Source organism: Nerophis lumbriciformis, linkage group LG16 (genome assembly GCF_033978685.3).
Source record: "Nerophis lumbriciformis linkage group LG16, RoL_Nlum_v2.1, whole genome shotgun sequence".
In the NCBI taxonomy this organism is placed as follows: Eukaryota; Metazoa; Chordata; class Actinopteri; order Syngnathiformes; family Syngnathidae; genus Nerophis; species Nerophis lumbriciformis.
Genome location: NC_084563.2, coordinates 23,256,242 through 23,280,466, shown reverse-complemented (window position 1 = coordinate 23,280,466; position 24,225 = coordinate 23,256,242). Strand labels below are relative to the sequence as shown.

The 24,225-nt window shown below is 39.8% G+C and overlaps 1 protein-coding gene across 1 annotated transcript; it reads left to right on the top strand.

Moving 5' to 3' along the window:
• The first annotated feature begins 10,763 nt into the window (after positions 1 to 10,763).
• LOC133617080 (uncharacterized) lies at positions 10,764 to 20,351 on the top strand. Its single transcript, XM_061976787.1, has 2 exons — positions 10,764 to 11,006; positions 17,845 to 20,351. Exons 1-2 carry the CDS (start codon positions 10,829 to 10,831, stop codon positions 18,639 to 18,641), a joined length of 975 nt encoding a protein of 324 aa, XP_061832771.1. The 5' UTR covers positions 10,764 to 10,828; the 3' UTR covers positions 18,642 to 20,351.
• The last annotated feature ends 3,874 nt before the right edge of the window (positions 20,352 to 24,225 follow it).

Here is a 24,225-nt window from a genome sequence, read left to right as displayed (position 1 = left end):
ATAGAGCTCATCCTATTAGCTGCATTGTTAGCTGACTTTTGCTTTTATTTACTAGTTTGAATGCATAAAAAAGAAAAAGAAATATTTGTGTTCTTGTCTCACATAAGGATTGGCAACATTTAAAAAAAAAGTGCATTTAAGTGATGGTAGTTTGTTGGTTAAATGCAGTGTTGGGTTAGTGACTGAAAACCAGTAACTACTTACAGTTACTAGTTACTTTATTTCAAAAGTAACTCAGTTACTAACTCAGTTACTTACACCAAAAAGTAATGTGTTACGGTGAAAAGTAACTATTTAGTTACTTATATATATTTTATATATATTTTTTTATTTTTAAGGCCCTCTTTAATGCCTTTTTAGCCTTCATTTCAGTACTGTTATTGCACTGGAGAATAGTACAACTTGTTGATCAACTTGACATGCATTTGCACCACTGAACTCTGCTAAGCAATGTGGTCTACATACAACACACAAAGACAAAGATATGTTTCAAAGGGCAAATTTGTTTCAGGCCAGAACAAATTGACAAAACTATTTTAAATAGCTGTAACATAACATACATAAGTAACAAACAGCATAATAACAACACACTACATACACAAAGCCTAACCAGGCGTTTTTTTCTGAAATAAAATCATGTCTGAAGCCCAGAACACTCTACACATTTCCCTAGTTTTAGTTTAGAGATAAGGAAAGATTGGCCTGGCCTACTAGGATCCCTCTTTATGTTTGTGAACTTTATAGTCTATACATTTAGAGTGATGTGATAATCAAACACTCTAGAAGTCTAGAATGAAAGAGTATATAAGAGAATTGACAGAGTACAACCTTCAGTGCTGCAATGGCTCTATCAATGTTGTGCTGGCTAGCAGTGCCTCGTTAAAATCCAGCCGCTGTTGCTTAGGAGGTGAAGCGTGTCTCTTTTAACTAGCTTTGTCGAAGCATCTTGCTTTTGTAGCTGTTTCAGCAGATTTGAATTGCTAGGATAGGATCTTTGAGCCAAGACAACTTACATTTGACTAAAATGTTTTGTTCTTTGTGGTCGACAAAAGAAAAGTGGTGAGAATATCTCCATGTTAAAAAATAACGCGTTAAATTAGTATTTACCACCGAAAGTAACAGCGTTACAGTCCCAACACGGGCTAAATGTGTTGATGAAAAATAATAATTAGTTTGAAAGAGATTGGGGTAAGAAAGTGGAAAGCACAAGGAGAGTTTGAACACAAAATGATGTTGGTGGCAAAATAGAAAAACATGAAAGGAGGGATAATAATGAGTGTGCAAAGAGTGAAAACTGAAACTGGTAGTTGTGGAAATTTTGGAGAAAATAATCATTATTAATCATTACAATCCGTGTATAAGGTTAGTTTTGGAAGACTTATCCCAGGACAAAAGGAACAGGTGGTAATTATTTTAGGTATTTATTTGTATTTGTTTAGTGTCACCATACTTGCCAACCTTGAGACCTCCGATTTCGGGAGGTGGGGGCTGGGGGAAGGGGCGTGGTTGGGGGCGTGGCTAAGAGGGGAGGAGTATATTTACAGCTTGAATTCACCAAGTCAAGTATTTCATATATATATATGTTCTGCCACGGTTATTAAGATGACTTTATTTAGTGTGTGTTTATTTCCGAGTCATTTCAGTTGGTTCTGTTAAGTGAGCTGTACCTTTAAGAAACACGCAGATAGGTCACGTGTTTCGACTCCGGAAGTATTTCAGATAGGTGCGCACAACTCCGCCTCATTCCTCGTGTTTCTCAGCAAACTATCACATCTTATGCTGTTCGTGGCATCGTTGGTATGTACCCATATTTAATGTTTGTAGTACACAATGGGTCATATTTAGCTGTGAAATGTGTGTGTTTTATCATGTTAGACGATCTCTGATTGCATTACCTGTTCACGTCGGCTAACTTTCATTTGTTGTCATCTGCCGCCATCTAGTGGACGTTTGTTGTACTGTTACTTAAGACAATTTAAACAGTAGAAAGCATATATGTCACTGATATTATTAATCATAACAAAACGTACAGTGGTGTGTGACAAAGTTAAACTTAGATTTAATTCAAATGCAATACTTGATAATATGTGGTCTGTGATATGACATTATTAAGTTCATTTAATTCATGCATTTACATTTACAACGTTTGTGTCCTACAGTTTTACCCTTGCAATTATCAATAAACCTGGCCTCCATCAGTCAACCTGGTGTTCAGAGTTTTGATGAGCGGAAGGTGTTGAACTTACTGCCTTCATGTACAAGTGTGCTTAAGGAAGGCAGGATAGTAAAACAACGACTTCATCGCATAAGATAACACAGTTTCACGCTGAACATACATCATGGATTCAAAGGAGCCGTCGCTGAAGTCTAGATCCTACACATCACGCTCCACAAAATCATCTGCAGGGAATGCTGCGGCTTTAGCCCGTGCCAACGCAGAGGCAGCAAAAGCACGACTGAACTTTGCAGAAAAAGACATGATCCTAGCAATGGAAAAAGCCCAATTAGAAGCACGAATGATGAAACTGTCTCTAGAAAGAGATGCAGCTGTAGCTGAAGTGGAGGCTGAGGCGCTAGAAGCAGCGTTCAACATGGATGGCAGTGTGCAAAGTAGCAAGAAGCTCCCACTTCAAGAGATTCCCTGTGATCCTCTAGGGCGGACCAGAGAATATGTCACTGAACAGTCTAAAGAACATTCGTCTGTAGCATTAGAAGAATACACTCAGGATGGTGCTCGTGAGCGAGGCACACAATCCAACGCCCCTCTTCACCCCTTCATCCAGGACAGTGTTGGTCAGCTACACACACATTCAACCCCGGCACTGCATCCACATCCTCATTTTCCTTCTCAAAATGAAAGCAGCCATCTATGTTTAGACCCAGCACCAAGAAACTATCACCATGCTCTCCAGTCCATAGCAGTAGATAGGCCAGCTGCTTCCAACATCACACAAACAGCAGCAAGCAGAGTAACTGTAAATCAGCCACAACCCTCTATGACCACGCCCCTACCCTTCAAGAATACTCAAGGTTATCATAACCCACAGGGATCAAGTAATAATGGTTTTCAGTATCCCGCCATGTCCAGTAACACTCCTCATAATGCTCATCATGACAGATCAGGTATGAGTGATGTCATCAGATATTTCGCTCGACGTGAACTGGTTACTACATGTATGACCCAATTCAACGACCAGCCGGAGAGTTACAGCGCTTGGCAACAGTCCTTTCAAAACGCAGTAAGAGGACTTCATCTAACATGCAGCGAGGAAATGGATTTGCTGGTCAAGTGGCTTGGGAAAGAGTCAGGAGAACATGCAAAACGTATTCGAGCTGTCAACACTCGCCAACCTCAAAGAGGACTTCAGATGATATGGGACAGACTGGACGCATGCTATGGAGCCCCTGAAGTTGTCGAAGAGGCACTCTTCCAACGCATCAGCAACTTCCCCAAAATCACCTATAAAGACTATGCAAAACTTCATGAGCTCAGTGACCTTCTTATGGAACTGCAGGCGGCCAAGACAGATGGAACTCTTCCCGGCTTTCACTACCTCAACACAGCCAGAGGAATAAGTCCTCTTGTCTATAAGTTGCCTTCTAGTCTGCAAGAGAAATGGCTGTCTGTTGGGTCCGATTACAAAGAACGTTGTCGAGTCTCATTCCCTCCCTTTGAAGTATTTGTGGACTTTATTTTCCATCAGGCTAAAATCAGAAATGACCCTAGTTTCAACTTTGCTGTTCAAGCTGACATTGCAATGACGGACAAGACCTTTAGAACAACCAAACCAAAAGAAATATCAGTCCACAAGATGGACGTCTCTCCTACAGAACACAGTGATGAAGCTGAGAACCCCGAACGTCACTGCCCAATTCATAAAAAACCCCACCTTCTGAGGAAATGTCGAGCTTTCCGAGATAAACCCATAGAAGAAAGGAAAGCATTCCTCAGAGAACACAAGATCTGCTTTAAATGTTGCACATCTTCAAAACACATGGCTAGAGACTGCAAGTATACGGCCACATGCACTGAATGTGGGAGTGAGAAACATAACTCTGCTCTTCATCCAGGACCAGCACCACAGACAGAGGAGCCATACCCCTCTTCAAAGCATGGCGGGGAGCCAACATCTTCAGAAGTTGCCAGCAGCTGCACTACAGTCTGTGGTGGTGATCAAAACGACAGGTCATGTTCTAAAATCTGTTTGGTTAAAATCTACCCCGTCAACCGTCAAGAGAAGGCAATAAAGGTCTACGCTATCATTGACGAACACAGCAACAGATCCTTGGCCCGGTCTGAGTTCTTCGACACCTTCAAAGTCCAAGGATCCCCCTCTCCATACTCTCTCCGAACCTGTTCAGGAGTAACAGAAACCATGGGGAGAAGAGCTACAGGCTACCAGATCGAATCCATGGACGGGAAAGTCAGTCTTCCTCTACCAAGTCTGGTTGAATGCAACGACATCCCTAACAATAGATCAGAGATCCCAACTCCCAATGCTGCATCTAATCACCCCCACCTGAAGTCTATTGCTCAATTCATCCCAGAGCTCGAACAGAGTACACCCATTCTGCTTCTCCTAGGGCGAGACATTATCGCAGCCCACAAAGTTCGCAAACAGTTGAACGGCCCTCGAGATGCTCCTTATGCACAGAAACTCGACCTGGGGTGGGTGATAGTTGGTAACGTCTGCCTGGGAGGTGTGCACAAGCCAGACAGTGTAAATGACTTCTATACCCAGACAGCAGAATGGAAACGCCCCTCCATCTTTCAACCATGCCCAAACACCCTGCAGGTGAAAGAGAGGTGCAGTCAGTTTCAGTACAAAGACTGTCCTAAGATACAGACAACAGGGATTCCTACATGCAGTCGAGAAGCTGAGGAGTTGGGCTCCACAGTGTTTCAACAGACAAGGGATGATGACAAAGTTGCTCCATCAATTGAGGACATTTCTTTCTTGAAAATCATGAGAAACAATTTAAAGAAAGATAAAAACAACAGCTGGGTAGCTACGCTGCCTTTCAAGTCACTAAGGCGCCGTCTCCCCGATAACAAACTACGAGGCCCCCATCAGACACAGAAGATGGCCGACCTTCCGGAAGATCGCCTCTCTACTGAACCTCCATTCACAAATGTTGGCTTGGATGTGTTCGGACCGTGGGCTGTGTCTTCACGACGTACAAGAGGTGGCTTCGCTCAGAGTAAACGGTGGGCAGTGTTATTTACCTGCATGAGTGTTCGAGCTGTCCACATCGAGGTAATAGAATCTCTCGACACGTCAAGCTTCATCAACGCTCTTCGGCGTTTCCTTGCTGTTAGGGGCCCTGTGAAGCTTATTCGTTCAGACCGAGGAAATAACTTTGTCAGCGCCTGTAAAGAGCTGAAGATCTCCTCAAACATCATTAATGCTTCGGTCGAGAAGTATCTCTTGGATCAAGGATGTGAATGGAAGTTCAACGCTCCTCACGCCTCTCATATGGGTGGTTCATGGGAGAGGATGATTGGAGTAGCACGAAGGATTCTGGACTCCATGTTCCTCCAGCTGGGAGCTTCACGACTCACTCACAAAGCACTCACTACACTGATGGCAGAGGTTTCTGCAATCATTAATGCCAGACCTCTGATCCCAGTGTCTACTGACCCGGATGACCCCCTCATCCTTACTCCAGCGACCCTCCTCACCCAAAAGGTGAGTCTTCCTTCTGCCCCAGTCTGTGATTGGATCAAAGACCTTCACAAGTCCCAGTGGCGTCAAGTCCAACATCTTGCCCAAACTTTCTGGAGTAGATGGAAGAAACAATACCTTGCATCACTTCAACCACGGAGAAAGTGGACGGCCTCCACCCCAGACCTTCAGCTTGGGAGTATTGTCCTTCTCAAAGACAACCAGCTTGCAAGAAACGAGTGGCCTCTGGGCTTGATTACTCAAGTCTTTCCAAGCAAAGACGGTAAGGTGCGGCAAGTGGAGATCAAGGTCTACAGGAAAGATGGGACTAAACTCTTCCTGCGTCCCATTTCAGAGACAGTCCTCCTTCTTGCTCCTGATTAGGAACAATAAGAGCTGTAGGGACATTTAAGTGATGACATTTGATAATGCCAGGCGGGGAGTGTTCTGCCACGGTTATTAAGATGACTTTATTTAGTGTGTGTTTATTTCCGAGTCATTTCAGTTGGTTCTGTTAAGTGAGCTGTACCTTTAAGAAACACGCAGATAGGTCACGTGTTTCGACTCCGGAAGTATTTCAGATAGGTGCGCACAACTCCGCCTCATTCCTCGTGTTTCTCAGCAAACTATCACATCTTATGCTGTTCGTGGCATCGTTGGTATGTACCCATATTTAATGTTTGTAGTACACAATGGGTCATATTTAGCTGTGAAATGTGTGTGTTTTATCATGTTAGACGATCTCTGATTGCATTACCTGTTCACGTCGGCTAACTTTCATTTGTTGTCATCTGCCGCCATCTAGTGGACGTTTGTTGTACTGTTACTTAAATGATAAATGTTAAATGGGTTGTACTTGTATAGCGCTTTTCTACCTTCACCTTGACACTACTTCCACATTTACCCATTCACACACACATTCACACACTGATGGAGGGAGCTGCCATGCAAGGCGCTAACCAGCACCCATCAGGAGCAAGGGTGAAGTGTCTTGCTCAGGACACAACGGACATGACGAGGTTGGCACTAGGTGGGGATTGAACCAGGGACCCTCGGGTTGCGCACGGCCACTCTTCCACTGCGCCACGCCGTCCCTTAAGACAATTTAAACAGTAGAAAGCATATATGTCACTGATATTATTAATCATAACAAAACGTACAGTGGTGTGTGACAAAGTTAAACTTAGATTTAATTCAAATGCAATACTTGATAATATGTGGTCTGTGATATGACATTATTAAGTTCATTTAATTCATGCATTTACATTTACAACGTTTGTGTCCTACAGTTTTACCCTTGCAATTATCAATAAACCTGGCCTCCATCAGTCAACCTGGTGTTCAGAGTTTTGATGAGCGGAAGGTGTTGAACTTACTGCCTTCGTGTACAAGTGTGCTTAAGGAAGGCAGGATAATATATATATATATATATATATATATATATATATATATATATATATATATATATATATATATATATATATATATATATATATATATATATATATATATATATATATATATATATATATATATATATATATATATATATATATTAGTGATGGGTCCGGCAACACCGATGCATCGGCGCATGCGTCGAGCTCATAGAGCGAAACCCTGTGTCGGTGCGCGTACCGCTTTTAGAAAGTCACGTGACCGATCATGAGCTGTTTTGGTCACGTGACCGATACGCGAACTGTGTCGCACTGACGCTGACTCTGTGCCCTGTGAGAGGGTCTTTTCTACAGCCGGAGAAATAATAACTAAGAAGAGAAAGCGTCTGAAATTGAATACGTTGGAAAAACTGTTTTTTAAAAAAATAAAAATGTGTAAAAAAAAAATAAAAAAAATAATTTCCAGGTCCACAAGCATCCTCATTCACAACACGTTCTCTTAGATTTCCATGTTATGATACATGTTCACATTATTTATTGACTGTATCTAAAAAAGACAAAAAATATATTTTTATTTAAATGAAGTTATGAAATAATCCTAAATGAAATACAATGACTTGGTTTATATTATTGTATATACTAGGTCAGTGGTTCTCAACCTTTTTTCAGCAATGTACCCCCTGTGAATTTTTTTTAATTCAAGTACCCCCTAATCAGAGCAAAGCATTTTTGATTGAAAAAAAAAAGATGAAGTAAAATACAGCTCTATGTCATCAGTTTCTGATTTATTAAATTGTATAACAGTGCAAAATATTGCTCATTTGTAGTGGTCTTTCTTGAACTATTTGGAAAAAAAGATATAAAAATAGCTAAAAACTTGTTGAAAAATAAACAAGTGATTCAATTATAAATAAAGATTTCTACACCTAGAAGTAATAATCAACTTAAAGTGCCCTCTTTGGGGATTGTATTAGAGCTCCATCTGGATTCATGAACTTAATTCTAAACATTTATTCACAAAAAAAAAATCTTTAACATCAATATTTATGGAACATGTCCACAAAAAATCTAGCTGTCAACACTGAATATTGCCTTGTTGCATTTCTTTTCACAGTTCTTTTTGACAGACATTTTAGTGACAAACCTGAGCTTGTGCTTCACGGAGTTTATGAACTTACAGTCATATTTTGTTGAAGTATTATTCAATAAATATATTTATAAAGGATTTTTGAATTGTTGCTATTTTTAGAATATTTTTAAAAAATCTCACGTACCCCTTGGCATACCTTGAAGTACCCCCAGGGGTACACGTACCCCCATTTGAGAACCACTGTACTAGGTCATAAAATCAGTGTCAGTTGAGTCGGTCCATAGGTTGCCTGTAGGGATTTTTAATGTCCAGCAGATTTCAGTATTTAGTGACACAGTATCGACACAGTATCAATACAGTTTTGCAATGTGTCGAAACGCTTCATGAGGCCTCATCAACCCATCACTAATATATATATATATATATATAAGAAATACTTGGCTTTCAGTGAATTCTAGCTATAAATATATATTTATTTTATTGTATATATATATATAAAATAAATACTTGAATTTCAGTGTTCATTTATTTACACATATTCTTGTTGAGTTAAGGGTTGAATTGTCCATCCTTGTTCTATTCTCTGTCACTATTTTTCTAACCATGCTGAACACCCTCTCTGATGATGCTTTGCTGTGTGGCACGCACAAAAGTGCTTTCATCAAATGCACTAGATGGCAGTATTGTCCTGTTTAAGAGTGTCACAACATTGCTGTTTACGGCAGACAAACTGCTTTACGGTATACAAAAACGTGACTGCTGTTGTTGTGTGTTGTTACCGCGCTGGGAGGACGTTAATGAAACTGCCTAACAATAAACCCACATAAGGAACCAAGAACTCGCCCTCGATCATTCTACAGTTATAACGTGATTGGGCAGGCACACCGTTTATATTGTGGGAAAGCGGACTCAGGTCCGCATGGACCTGAGTCCGCCTGAATTTTGGGAGATTTTCGGGATATAATTTGTCCTGGGAGGTTTTCGGGAGAGGCGCTTAATTTCGGGAGTCTCCCGTAAAATCCGGGAGGGTTGGCAAGTATGTGTGTCACATTCTTTGTACGCTCGGGGTTAGGTTGTAAACTACTTTACCAGGGGTCGGCAAACCAAAACGTTGAAAGAGCCTTATTGGACCAAAAATACAAAAAATAAATCTGTCTGGAGCTGCAAAAAATGAAAAGCTGTATATAAGTCTTATAAAGAAGGCAACACATAAGGTAAGTGTCTATATTAGCCTACTATCAAAATGACAATGTGTCGTTGGCTGAAGCAAATCTTCGTTGACAGAAATGTTGAAATTCAATATTTATTCTACACATTTTTACCACATTAGAAACCATTAGTAGATCAGAGGCTACTCAGAAGGTGAGATAACTTCTGGAAATTACTGTCTTTTAATGGCCAAACGTGCTCCCACCTTTGTCCAAGTTAAAGGAAACAGCAGGCTGACTTCTTTTAATAGATTTATTACAATCTTTGGCAAGCTGGGTAACATTTGCTGTGGTCTGGAACAACATGGACACGTTTGCTGTGGTCTGGAACAACATGGCACACAAACAACTATCTGAAATGCAGCAATATTACATACAGATAATGTGTCATGAGACATGCAAAACTAAATTATATACAAAGAGGATACAAGTAAAGGATATTAAATGAGCTCATATATACCTACAAATGAGGCATAATGATGCAATATGTACATACAGCTAGCCTAAATAGCATGTTAGCATCGATTAGCTTGCAGTCATGCACCGACCAAAAATGCCTGATTAGCACTCCAGCAAGTCAACAACATCAACAAAGCGCACCTTTGTGCATTCATGCACAGCATAAAATGTTTGGTGGACAAAACGAGACAAAGAAGGAGTGGAAGATTTTACATAGGGGACGGCGTGGCGCGGTTCGGAGAGTGGCCGTGCCAGAAACCTGAGGGTTCCTGGTTCAATCCCCACCTTCTACCAACCTCGTCACGTCCGTTGTGTCCCTGAGCAAGACACTTCACCCTTGCTCCTGATGGGTCGTGGTTAGGGCCTTGCCTGGCAGCTCCCGCCATCAGTGTGTGAATGTGTGAATGTTGATTGATTACGTGGACCCCGACTTAAACAAGTTGAAAAACATATTCGGGTGTTACCATTTAATGGTCAATTGTACGGAATATGCACTGAACTGTGCAATCTACTAATAAAAGTTTCAATCAATCAATGTGTGTGTGAATGGGTGAGTGTGGAAATAGTGTCAAAGCACTTTGAGTGCCTTGAAGGTAGAAAAGCGTTATACAAGTATAACCTATTGACTATTTTCATGTAAACAAACTGTTGCGTCACAGTCCACATTATGGTGAGTTCAAGAACCGCCGAAATTAGTAGGACAAAACGATGTTCACCAAATACTCTCATCAGTGAAGCATACACACAAACATATTAAACAGTGTGCTTTCTAACAATTGGGAACAAAAAACATATTTTGCCACTATCTTTTTCCATTTTCTTGACCCCCGTACTATACTATCTGAACCACACTCCGGAACAGAAGGTGGCGCTAATGCACCATTAAGCCGAATGCCAAACGCCATAAGACACAAAAAAAGGCGTTTGTCCTTTCTGCGCATGCGTATTGCAAATTCGAATCGGTTTAGCAGCGCTCAAGCTCGTCAGTGTGCTCGCTACAAGACATCAAACATGTTGAAAGAGTTGGTGAAAGAGCGACTAATGGCGGCAGCTGACGAAATATTCGCGCTGTTTGAAAGCACGATAACGTCGTACGAAGAGGAACTTTCTCGAACGAGAGAGGAGAAGGAGCGACATCGACAACAACTGGAAGCTGCTCGCAAAACTCAAATTGTGCTACACGTTGAAGGTATTTTTTTTTACACTTTCATCATCCTCATTGTAGTAAAGTTACTTACTCTTTATTATGCTCAACTCGAACTTTATTGAAGCCCAGCACACAGATACATTGCTCGAAACCAGTGTTTTTCAACCACTGTGCCGCGGCACTATAGTGTGCCGTGAGATACAGTCTGGTGTGCCGTGGGAGATTGTCTAATTTCACCTATTTGGGTAAAAAATATTTTTTGCAAACCAGTAATTATAGTCCGCAAATGATGTGTTGTTGTTGAGTGTCGGTGCTGTCTAGAGCTCGGCAGAGTAACCGTGTAATACTCTTTCATATCAGTAGGTGGCAGCCAGTGCTAATTGCTTTGTAGATGTCGGAAACAGCGGGAGGCAGGGTGCAGGTAAAATTGCGTATAATGCTTAAACCAAAAATTAAACAAAAGGTGAGTGCCCCTAAGAAAAGGCATTGAAGCTTAGGGAAGGCTATGCAGAACAAAACTAAAACTGATCTGGCTACAAAGTAAATACAAACAGAATGCTGGACGACAGCAAAGACTTACTGCGGAGCAAAGACGTTGTCCACAATGTACATCCAAACATGACGTGACAATCGACAATGTCCCCACAAAGAAGGATAAAAACAACTGAAATATTCTTGATTGCTAAAACAAAGTAGATGCGGGAAATATCGCTCAAAGGAAGACATGAAACTGCTACAGGAAAATACAGAAAAAAGAGGAAAAAGCCACCAAAATAGGAGCGCAAGACGAGAACTAAAACACGACACACAGGAAAACAGCAAAAAACTCAAAATAAGTCAGGGTGTGATGTGACAGGTGGTGACAGTACACCTACTTTGAGACAAGAGCTATATTGATGCATGCTTGGTTATGGTTTAGAGCAGGCCTGGGCAATTATTTTACTCGGGGTGCCAGATTTAGATTAAAAAGTGTGTCTCGGGGCTGGTATATCTATTTTTAGGAACACTAATACAAAACCTCACAATAACGATTGAAAGCTAAAGACGTTATGACAGACCGCCTTAAAAAACGGAATGGAATTTTACATTTTTTTTACTGAATGAGACACCCAGATTGTACATGAAAATAAAGAATGTGGGATTTACAATGTTAACTATGAATAATAAAACACTGAATATTGACAACATATTTTACAATCAACCAAAATGCAACAAACATAGTGAAAAAACCCCCCACCTACAATCTGAGATATCTCATAGAGACCATAGTAAGTAATTAGATTACCATAGTAACTAATTAGATTACCATAGTAACTAATTATATGACCATAGTAACTAGTATATGATGCAGATTTTTTTTAATTATTTATTTATTTTTTTTGTCATAAAGAAATACAATCATGTGTGCTTATGGAGTGTATCCCTGCAGACTGTATTGATCTATATTGATATATAATGTATATATTGTGTTTTTTTTTATGTTGATTTAATAAAAACAAAAAAAACAAACAAAAAAAAGTTTGTATTTTTAGACTTTAGCTTTATTTAGAGATGTTCATGAACGACTCATTCAAACTCGCCAATTTTCTACCGAATGTGGACTATTCTTAATTCGTTCACTTACTGACCCCTGCTACTACTAGTTAGGTTAAAAACGAAACCAGGTTATATGCTATGAATTGTGCAACTATTAACTCTAACTGCGTCAAATCAACTTTAATTTGCCCTTCCTGTTGGAGCTGAATCACAGTGGTTTAACGGGGACCGTTATCATTTTCCACCACAAGAGGGCGATCTAGTTGTCGATATCAATGTTCAACCATGATCAGACCCCAACGAGATCTAAACATTTAACCTCTTAAGGCCCAAGCTGTTTGTTTATATGCTTTTTTAAATTTTATTTCTCTTTGCTGTTTGGGCTTATTGGACCCTAATTAGAATAAAAACTAAGAATCATCTTTTGATATGATGTACTTATTAGTCCATAAGTAACAAACGTGTATTTCATGTTTAGTGACATGCTAATTCATATTTTTACACTTTTTTTTTCCTAATTCCATTGTATGTTATACTCTTCTGACACCACCAGATGGCAGTATAGGTGTCCACGTAAGCGGCCATAAGACCCCAATTCAGTAGTGTACACAATTTTGGAAATAAGAGCTAAAAGGGGCTGTCCACGCATGTGGCCACTAAGGCCTTTAGAGGTTTTAAAGCAGGGGTGTCAAACTCATTTTAGATCGGGGGCCACATGGAGAAAAATCTACTCCCAAGTGGGCCGGACTGGTCAAATCACGGCACGATAACTTAAAAATAAAGACAACTTCAGATGGTTAGAGTGTCCGCTCTGAGACTGGAAGGTCGTGAGCTCAAACCCCTGCCAGTCATACCAAAGACTATACAAATGGGACCAATAACCTCCCTGCTTGGCACTCAGCATCAAGGGTTGGAATTGGGGGTTGAATCGCTGCTGCTCACTGCTCCCCTCACCTCCCAGAGGGTGGAACAAGGGGATGGGTCAAATGCAAAGGATAATTTCACCACACCTAGTGTGTGTGTGACTATCAGCGGTACTTTAACTTTAACTCAAGATTGTTTTCTTTGTTTAAAAATAGAACAAGCACACTCTGAAATTGTACATATCAAAATGTTTTTTTTTGTTGTTTTTTTTTACAATTACCTGTTGCGGTTAATAGTATATATACTTTATTTGTCGTTATTTATATTTTCTGTATATTTTCTGTTAATTTTCAATCTATCAAGATATAAAAATATATATCAAAATCAAATCACACTGTTATTCATGTAGTTTGATCATTTTCCTCGACTGATGTACTAACGTGGTTTATTTTGTACATATGTAGCATCATCTTCAAAGATACAAAGAATTGCTATTGCAACATCCAGTGGACACATTTAGAACAGCAGTTTCTTTCATTCCAAAATTTCAGGTTAAATTTTATACTTAGCAAACTCATCCCGCGGGCCGGATAAAACCTTTTCGCGGCCCTGATCCGGCCCTCGGGTCGTACGTTTGACGCCCCTGATTTAAAGTGAAGTAATGACAGTTTGATGGCCAGGAGCACTTTTTGCCGCAAGGCTTCGCCCAACCACGAATGAGTAAGAATAAATATTCAACTATCCAGTATTTCAGGGTGTCATCCTCATCATTTGAACCAATTCGGATCAAGATCTGAAATTGTGGAGCCGAGTTATAAACGTTGTAATATTTGTGGTGAGACATCAAATCTACTCCCAAGTGGGGCGGACTGGTAAAATCACTGCACGATAATTAAAAACTAAAGACAACTTCAGATTGTTTTATTTGTTTAAAAATAGAACAAAAACATTCTGAAAATGTACAAATCATAATGTTGTTTTTGTTTTTTTTACTCTTACATGTTGCCGCTAATAGTATTCTATCTTTATTTGTCGTTATTTATACTTTCTGAATAAATTATGTGATAATGTTCATCAGTCAACTCATTGGTGTTAATTTTCAATCTATCAAGATAAAAAAATAATATCAAAATCAAATTACAGGATGTTATTTATGTAGTTTGATCAATTTCCTCGACTGGTGCGCTAACGTAATGTGTTTTTTTGTTGTTGTTTTTTTTACATTTGTAGCATCATCTACAAAGATACAAAGAATTGCTAATGCGACATCTAGTGGACACATTTAGAACAGCAGTTTCTTTCATTCAAAAAATTCTGCTAATTTTTATACTGAGCAAACTCATCCCACGGGCCAGATAAAACCTGTTGGCGGGCTTGATCCGGCCCACAGGCCGTACGTTTGACATCCCTGACCTAGCGAGAAGTAATGACAGTTTGATTGATCATGGCAAAAAGCAGTTTTCGCCACAAAGCTCCGCCCACTACGAATAGGAATGAACAAATATTGAGCTCTCCGACACTTCAATTTGTCGTCATCATTATTTGTACCAATTATGATCAAGATCTGAATTTGTGGAGCCGAGTTGTAAACGTTTCAAGTTTTGTGGTGAACAATCATATAAAATTTTGTGGCGTATACTAAATTAATTAGCAATTTATCGTCACCCATCTGCATACTTGCCAACCTTGAGACCTCCAAATTCGAGAGTTTTTGGGGGGGGGTTAGCAAGTATGCCCATCTGTGGGGTAGTTGTCATTTTAAAGGGGAACATTATCACCAGACCTATGTAGGCGTCAATATATACCTTGATGTTGCAGAAAAAAAGACCATATATTTTTTTAACCGATTTCCGAACTCTAAATGGGTGAATTTTGGCGAATTAAACGCCTTTCTCGTATTCGCTCTCGGAGCGATGATGTCACAACGTGACGTCACATCGGGAAGCAATCCGCCATTTTCTCAAACACATTACAAACACTGAGTCAAATCAGCTCTGTTATTTTCCGTTTTTTTGACTGTTTTCCGTACCTTGGAGACATCATGCCTCGTCGGTGTCTTGTCGGAGGGTGTAACAACACAAACAGGGACGGATTCAAGTTGCACCAGTGGCCCAAAGATGCGAAAGTGGCAAGAAATTGGACGTTTGTTCCGCACACTTTACCGACGAAAGCTATGCTACGACAGAGATGGCAAGAATGTGTGGATATCCTGCGACACTCAAAGCAGATGCATTTCCAACTGGACTGGACAGATCAGCTTTCAGGAAAAGAGAGCGGATGAGGGTATGTCTACAGAATATATTAATTGATGAAAACTGGGCTGTCTGCACTCTCAAAGTGCATGTTGTTGCCAAATGTATTTCATATGCTGTAAACCTAGTTCATAGTTGTTAGTTTCCTTTAATGCCAAACAAACACATACCAATCGTTGGTTAGAAGGCGATCGCCGAATTCGTCCTCGCTTTCTCCCGTGTCGCTGGCTGTCGTGTCGTTTTCGTCGGTTTCGCTTGCATGCCGTTCAAACCGATATGGCTCAATAGCTTCAGTTTCTTCAATTTCGTTTTCGCTACCTGCCTCCACACTACAACCATCCGTTTCAATACATGCGTAATCTGTTGAATCGCTTAAGCCGCTGAAATCCGAGTCTGAATCCGAGCTAATGTCGCTATAACTTGCTGTTCTATGCGCCATGTTTGTTTGTGTTGGCTTCACTATGTGACGTCACAGGAAAATGGACGGGTGTATATAACGATGGTTAAAATCAGGCACTTTGAAGCTTTTTTTAGGGATATTGCGTGATGGGTAAAATTTAGAAAAAAACTTCGAAAAATAAAATAAGCCACTGGGAACTGATTTTTAATGGTTTTAACCATTCTGAAATTGTGATAATGTTCCCCTTTAACAATTGACAACCAAACAATTACACAAGGCGAATCAGTAAAGAATCTGGGTATTATCTTTGACCCAACTCTCTCGTTTGAGTCACACATTAAGAGTGTTACTAAAACGGCCTTCTTTCATCTCCGTAATATCGCTAGAATTCGCTCCATTTTGTCCACTAGCGACGCTGAGATCATTATTCATGCGTTCGTTACGTCTCGTCTCGATTACTGTAACGTATTATTTTCGGGTCTCCCTATGTCTAGCATTAAAAGATTACAGTTGGTACAAAATGCGGCTGCTAGACTTTTGACAAGAACAAGAAAGTTTGATCATATTACGCCTATACTGTATATACCTTTATATACATATATATGCACTGGCTTCCTGTGCACTTAAGATGTGACTTTAAGGTTTTACTACTTACGTATAAAATACTACACGGTCTAGCTACAGCCTATCTTGCCGATTGTATTTTACCATATGTCCTGGCAAGAAATCTGTGTTCAAAGAACTCTGGCTTATTAGTGATTCCCAGAGCCCCAAAAAAGTCTGCGGGCTATAGAGCATTTTCTATTGGGGCTCCAGTACTATGGAATGCCCTCCCGGTAACAATTAGAGATGCTACCTCAGTAGAAGCATTTAAGTCCCATCTTAAAACTCATTTGTATACTCTAGCCTTTAAATAGCCCCCCTGTTGGACCAGTTGATCTGCCGTTTCTTTTCTTTTCTGCCCCCCCTCTCCCTTTTGGAAGGGGGGGCACAGGTCCGTCGCCACTGGACTCTAGAGCAGTGGAGACGCCTTCTCTGCAGTGATGAATCACGCTTTTCCATCTGGCAATCTGATGGACGAGTCTGGGTTTGGAGGTTGCCAGGAGAACGGTACATTTCAGACTGCATTGTGCCGAATGCGAAATTTGGTGGAGGAGGAATTATGGTGTGGGGTTGTTTTTCAGGAGTTGGGCTTGGCCCGTTAATTCCAGTGAAATGAACTTTGAATGCTCCAGTATACCAAAACATTTTGGACAATTCCATGCGCCCAACCTTGTGGGAACAGTTTCCTCTTCCAACATGACTGTGCACCAGTGCACAAAGCAAGGTCCATAAAGACATGGATGACAGAGTCTGGTGACAAAACCAACAACTCAAAATATGACCATATTTGTTATTTTTCTAATTTGTTCAGTCAGGTTATAGCACAATTATCATATTTTTCTATTAACCTTCTTGGTTTTATAACACTAAGCCCCTTAGCTTTTCTCACAGGGGAAGTTCATCTGGTGGTCAGATTTTTTATTGACCCGGCGCTGGAGTCTCTGTATTCTCACTTGGTTTTACTTAGTCCGGATGCCTTCTGGACACATCCGTGATAAAGTGTTCCAGGCATGCCCAGTCAGGAAAAATCCCTGTGGTAGACCCCAATGGCTGGAAGGGTTATGTCTCACATCTGTATGGGCACTCCCTTGGTGTCTCCCTGCTGGAACTGGACCGAAATGGATGACTTGAATGTAATATTGCAGTTTTGACCACTGATGCATCAACAAACAGTCAAAATAAAAATGAAGACTTGTCTGGGCTAAAGAGTGTTTGTGTCCTGCAGGCGTTCAGCAGCAAGAAGAACGTCCACCTACGCCACAGGAGGGAAGCTCCACGTTGAAGCAGGATGATCCACAGCCCCCTTACATTAAAGAGGAAGAGCAAGAACTATGGATCAGTCTTTTCGGGTTGCAGGATTCTGATCTCACCAAGTTGCCTCTGACTGGTGTCTCTGTGAAGACTGAAGACCATGAAGACAAACCCCAAGTTGACAACCTCTTAGCTCCTCTATCAGATAGTGACGATATAACATCACACTCTACCGAGGATAAAGACGAAGATTACACCCAAGAACCTTTGAGCAGCAATACAGACTGTGAGGGTGATACCAGGACTCACAATGACAACCAACACCCTGAATGCTCTGAAAAGAAGACGGGTAAAACGAGTTTTATCTGCTCATTTAAAAGCTTTTGTGATACAAGGAATCATGCTCCACAAACAAGAACACACACGGGAGAAAAACCTTTCAATTGCTCAGTTTGTGGCAGTACATTTTCTCGGAAGGGCTATTTGACCAAACACATGAGAACGCACACAGGAGAAAAACCTTTCAGTTGCTCATTTTGCGGCGTGAAATTTTCTCGCATGTACTGCCTGAAAATACACATGAGAAGACACACAGGAGAGAGACCTTTTATTTGTTCAGTTTGTGGGAAGAAATACTGTCGGAATGACAGCCTGCAGTTACACATGAGAAAACACACAGTAGAAATACATTTTATTTGTCCAGTTTGTCGTACATTTTTCGCTGATGAGCAGAGTTTGACGGCACACATGTCGGCACACGACGGAGAATAAATGTTTCCCTGTGCAGTTTGTGCTACAAGATTGCCAAGTTGTAGAAGTGGAATGTCTTGCATGAGAAGTACAAAACCCAAAATCAGTGAAGTTGGTACAATATGTGAACAGAATACAATGATTTGCAAATCCCTTTCAACTTATATTCAATTGAATAGACTGCAAATACAAAATACTTAATGTTCCAACTGAGAAACTTATTTTTTTTTTGCAAATAATCATTGACTTAGAATTGAATGGCAGCAACACATTGCAAAAAAAGTTGTCACAGGGGCATTTTTACCACTGTGCTACATGGCCTTTCCTTTTAACAACACTCAGTAAAAGTTTGGGAACTGAGGAGACACATTGTTGAAGCTTTTCAGGTGGAATTCTTTCCCATTCTTGCCTGATGTACAGCTTAAGTTGTTCAACAGTCCGGGGTCTCCGTTGTGGTATTTTGGGCTTCATAATGCGCCACACATTTTCAATGGGAGACAGGTCTGGACTACAGGCAGGCCAGTCTAGTACCCGCACTCTTTTACTATGAAGCCACGCTGTTGTAACTTGTGGCTTGGCATTGTCTTGCTGAAATAAGCAGGGGCGTCCACGATTACCTTGCTTGGAAGGCAACATATGTTGCTCCAAAACCTGTATGTACCTTTCAGCATTAATGGTGTCTTCACAGATGTGTAAGTTACCCATGCCTTGGGCACTAATACACCCCCATACCATCAGAGATTCTGGCTTTTGAACTTCACGCCTATAACAATCTGGTTGGTTCTTTTTCTCTTTCTTACGGAGGACACAATTTCCACACTTTCCAAAAACAATTTGAAATCTGGACTCGTCAGACCACAGAACACTTTTACACTTTGTATCAGTCCATCTTAGATGAGCTCGGGCCCAGCGAAGCCGGCGGCGTTTCTGGGTGTTGTGGATAAATGGCTTTCGCTTTGCATAGTTTAGTTTTAACTTACATTTACAGATGTAGCGACCAACTGTAGTTACTGACAGTGGTTTTCTGTAGTGTTCCTAAGCCCATGTGGTAATATCCTTTACACACCGATGTCGCTTTTTGATGCAGTACCGCCTGAGGGATTGAAGATTTGTAATATCATCGCTTACGTGCAGTGATTTCTCCAGATTCTCTGAACCTTTTGATGATATTACGGACCTAGATGGTGAAATCCCTAAATTCTTTGCAATAGCTGGTTGAGAAATGTTGTTCTTAAACTGTTGGACAATTTGCCCATCCTTGTTTGTGAATGACTGAGCATTTCATGGAAGCTGCTTTTATTCCCAATCATGGCACCCACCTGTTCCCAATTAGCCTGTTCACCTGTGGGATGTTCCAAATAAGTGTTTGATGAGCATTCCTCAACTTTATCAGTCTTTTTTGCCACTTGTGCCAGCTTTTTTGAAACATGTTGCAGGCATCAAATTCCAAATGCGCTAATTATTGCAAAAAATAACAAAGTTGACCCGTTCAAACGTTAAATATCTTGTCTTTGCAGTCTATTCAATTGAATATAAGATGAAAAGGATTTGCTATATTTTGTATTTTGTTTTTATTTACCATTTACACAACGTGCCAACTTCACTGGTTTTGGGTTTTGTATATTAGGAACATTTATCATCTTATCTACTGGAAGACTCTCTCTGTTATTTCTGCCTGCCACTGATGTGTGTTTGTAAGATGTCTAGCACATTAAACATTTAGCAACATGTGCTTTGTTGTTATTTTTTGTTCTGTCGTAGCTCGATTTATTTGTAAAAAAAAGTACAGTGTACCTTTAATACAGTGACCAAGATGGCTGTTTTGCAGCAAGCAGAGTGCGAACCGAGTACGCAAGGGGCCTAGATCTTCCTGCCAAAAGCAGATACGAGCACAGAAATCAAACTATGCAATGGAATAAATCCCTATACTTTATCAAAAAAAGATTTGTTGAGTGATATCAGGTATTATCCCTTGGTGGACATATTGAACTATCTTGTTCTCTGACGTCTACATGACGAAACAAATGAAAGCTTGGAAAAGCATGAAGGTCTACAACTTTTTTTTGTGTTTGGCTAGGACAAGAAAATGGGGTGGATTTCATTTCATGACGTGCTCATAAATCGTCGAGCTGCAACAATGCATTAAGGCTGACAACATAAAAAAACTCTTCCCTCAATCACGACCATCATCCCTCGCCTGCGACGGGAACTAACAAGCCAAATACTAGAGTCCGTGAACAACTAAAAAAAGTATAAATATGAAAATTATATATATAATTCTCAATAAAAAAATATTATATATATATATATATATATATATACACACACACACACACACACACACATAGCATACCGTATTTCCTTGAATTAGCGCCGGGGCGGTAATTAATTTAAAACCTCTTCTCACTCCGGCGCTTACCAAAGGCATGCGGTAAATTTAGGCCTGTGTTTATAAATTTGAGCGTGATGTAAGGATACCATCATGAAAAGCACATTTAATAAAAAAAAACGTTATTATGGTCTTACCTTTACTTATAAATGAAGTCCATGCGCCACTCCGTCTGAACAAAAGCATCAATAACTTGTTTATAGAAGTCTTCCTTATCTTTCTTCAGAGATCTTCCTTTAATTATTACCTCCTGCTTCGATTGAAAGTCCAGTTTAGAAAACTGTTGTCACTTCTTCTGCAGCCGAGTAGTCGCAAGAATGATCCCTGGGATCTACCACCATGAGGCGGGAGTAATCTAATGACTCATATTTGACACACGCAGCTATATTAATAAAACATTTTTACTGTTCTTTTTAGCATATTCAATAGCTTGGATCTTAAATCCTACTGAATAGCTCTTTATCTTCTTCCATTTATGCGATTTTAAATTATTGAAATTAGCCTCCTCCATTTTGGAAAATGATGCCTTGAAAGGTGAAGTGTCACTCGTGTGACGAGTTTGACCCGGCGGTAAAACGAGGCATATGCTAATTATTCTGCGAAACGAAAATGACCCGGCGGTAAAAATAAAAAAAAGAACAATAGTGTCACAGTGGCTTACACTTGCATCACATCTCATAAGCCTGACAACACACTGTGTCCAATATTTTCACAAAGATAATATAAGTCATATTTTTGGTTAATTTAATAGTTAAAACAAATTTACATTATTGCAATCAGTTGATAAAACATTGTCCTTTACAATTATAAAAGCTTTTTACAAAAATCTACTACTCTGCTTGCATGTCAGCAGACTGGGGTAGATCCTGCTGAAATCCTATGTATTGAATGAATAGAGAATCCTTTTGAATCGGGAAAAAAAATGTTTTTGAATCTATATATATATATATATATATATATATATATATATATATATATATATATATATATATATATATATATATATATATATATATAAAATGTATGTATTTTGAAAAAACAATATGCTGTTATGCTGGGTGTTTAAATGAGATAAAATGGTATTTTAATGATTTAATTTGGCCATAGCAGTCGTGAAATATCAAAACATATGTAAAAAAAGTTTTAACTTATTCATTTAATATTATATTTATATTTAGTCTTATTTATTTATTTATTTATTTATTTATTTATTCAAGAGTGATCTTCAAAAAAAAAATGTTTCTGATAGAAATAAGTAATTATTACTCTCTGAAAAACAAATAATTGTAATATTGTGTTTGTGTCCCTTTTTATATCAAGTGGAAAATTGTGTTATTTTATCCTTGTGGTAAATATTGGACTCAATGTGTTGTCAAGCTTATGAGATGGGATGCAAGTATAAGCCACTGTAAAACTATTATTCATTTTTTCAAATGTTTTTATAAAAAATGTTTTAATAAATGGTTGTGATGATAATGATAATGAGGGATTTTTAATCACTGTTATTGTTGTGTTTTTAGTGTTTTTCCTGCTTTCTCCTCTTGTCTACACCTGTGCTTCTAGTGATTTGTCCTTGGCGAGGGGCGGACCTTGATGCACACCTGCTCACAATTAGCACTCCGGTATATAGGCACGTCACAGTCAGCTTGGCCTTGCCGGTTATTGTCTCCTGCACCTCCCACGTGCATGTGCCTGCTTCGTTTCATCAGTCCCGGTATGTTGCCACTCCTTATTCCTGTAATCCCTCACCTCTTTGTGCTTCCTTCCTAGCCCCCCCTGAGGTAAAGAGGATTTTTGTGTTGGACTTATTGCTGTGTTCAGTGCGCCCTGGCCTACCTCCCTGCCGACCACTGTGGAACCTGTTTTTGTTGATTATTCATGGTGTGCATTTTTTGCCCCATCGCCTTTTGTTGCAATTGTTGGACTTATTAAATATTCCCCTTTTATTATTCAACATTGCCTCTCGTCTCTGCATCCTGGGATCACCGTGATCAAATCCTAACAGTTATGTTGGAATTCTTATTAATATTGATACTGTTGTTGATGTTATTCATTTTTGTTTGACTACTTTTGGATTGTTTTGTGTCATGTTTGTGTGTCCTCTCAATTACTCTGTTGATTGCTATTCTGAAAGTTGCCGGTTTTGGTTTGGAATTGGATTAGTATTATTATTGTATTATTATGTATTATTTTGTTGGACTGATCAATAAAAAACAAAAAATTGTTAGTGTTAATGATATTTTGTGTGCTGCTTTTAATGGTGCTTGTTTGTATTTATTTGTTTTAAAAGCAAGTGGAAAAAAAAAGGAACTAAACTGTCAGACTGAATGTTTGATGATGACAACCACAAAATAGAACAAAAATGGAAATGGAGGAATGGATAGATGATTTTAATGGAGATTAGGTTTTTATTAGAAACATTGTTTGAAATGATGGATTATTTTTTTTCTGTACAATACAAAAAAATGCAAGACATTTTTGGCCATCTGTGCAAAAAACAAATGAAAGCAACAAAACAATGGATGCAATGTGGTTTAAAGGGGAACATTATCACCAGACCTATGTAAGCGTCAATATATACCTTGATGTTGCAGAAAAAAGACCATATATTTTTTTAACCGATTTCCGAACTCTAAATGGGTGAATTTTGGCGAATTAAACGCCTTTCTAATATTCGCTCTCGGAGCGATGACGTCACAACGTAACGTCACATCGGGAAGCAATCCGCCATTTTCTCAAACACCGTGTCAAATCAGCTCTGTTATTTTCCGTTTTTTCGACTGTTTTCCGTACCTTGGAGACATCATGCCTCGTCGGTGTGTTGTCGGACGGTGTAACAACACGAACAGGGACGAATTCAAGTTGCACCAGTGGCCCAAAGATGCGAAAGTGGCAAGAAAATGGACGTTTGTTCCGCACACTTTACCGACAAAAGCTATGATACGACAGAGATGGCAAGAATGTGTGGATATCCTGCGACACTCAAAGCAGATGCATTTCCAACGATAAAGTCAAAGAAATCTGCCGCCAGACCCCCATTGACTCTGCCGGAGTGTGTGAGCAATTCAGGGATTAAAGACCTCGGTAGCATGGCAAGCAATGGCGGCAGTTTGTTCCCGCAGACGAGCGAGCTAAACCCCCTGGATGTCTTGGCTCACACCGTCCCTTATGCCACCGAAGATGATCAAGAGAAGAATATCGACCCTAGCTTCCCTG

Excerpts from the sequence above, each read along its gene's own strand:
- LOC133617080 (XM_061976787.1), top strand. The coding sequence starts at position 10,829 with ATGTTGAAAGAGTTGGTGAAAGAGCGACTAATGGCGGCAGCTGACGAA. Across the intron at positions 11,007-17,844 it reads AATTGTGCTACACGTTGAAG|GCGTTCAGCAGCAAGAAGAA; the intron begins GTATTTTTTTTT and ends TGTGTCCTGCAG.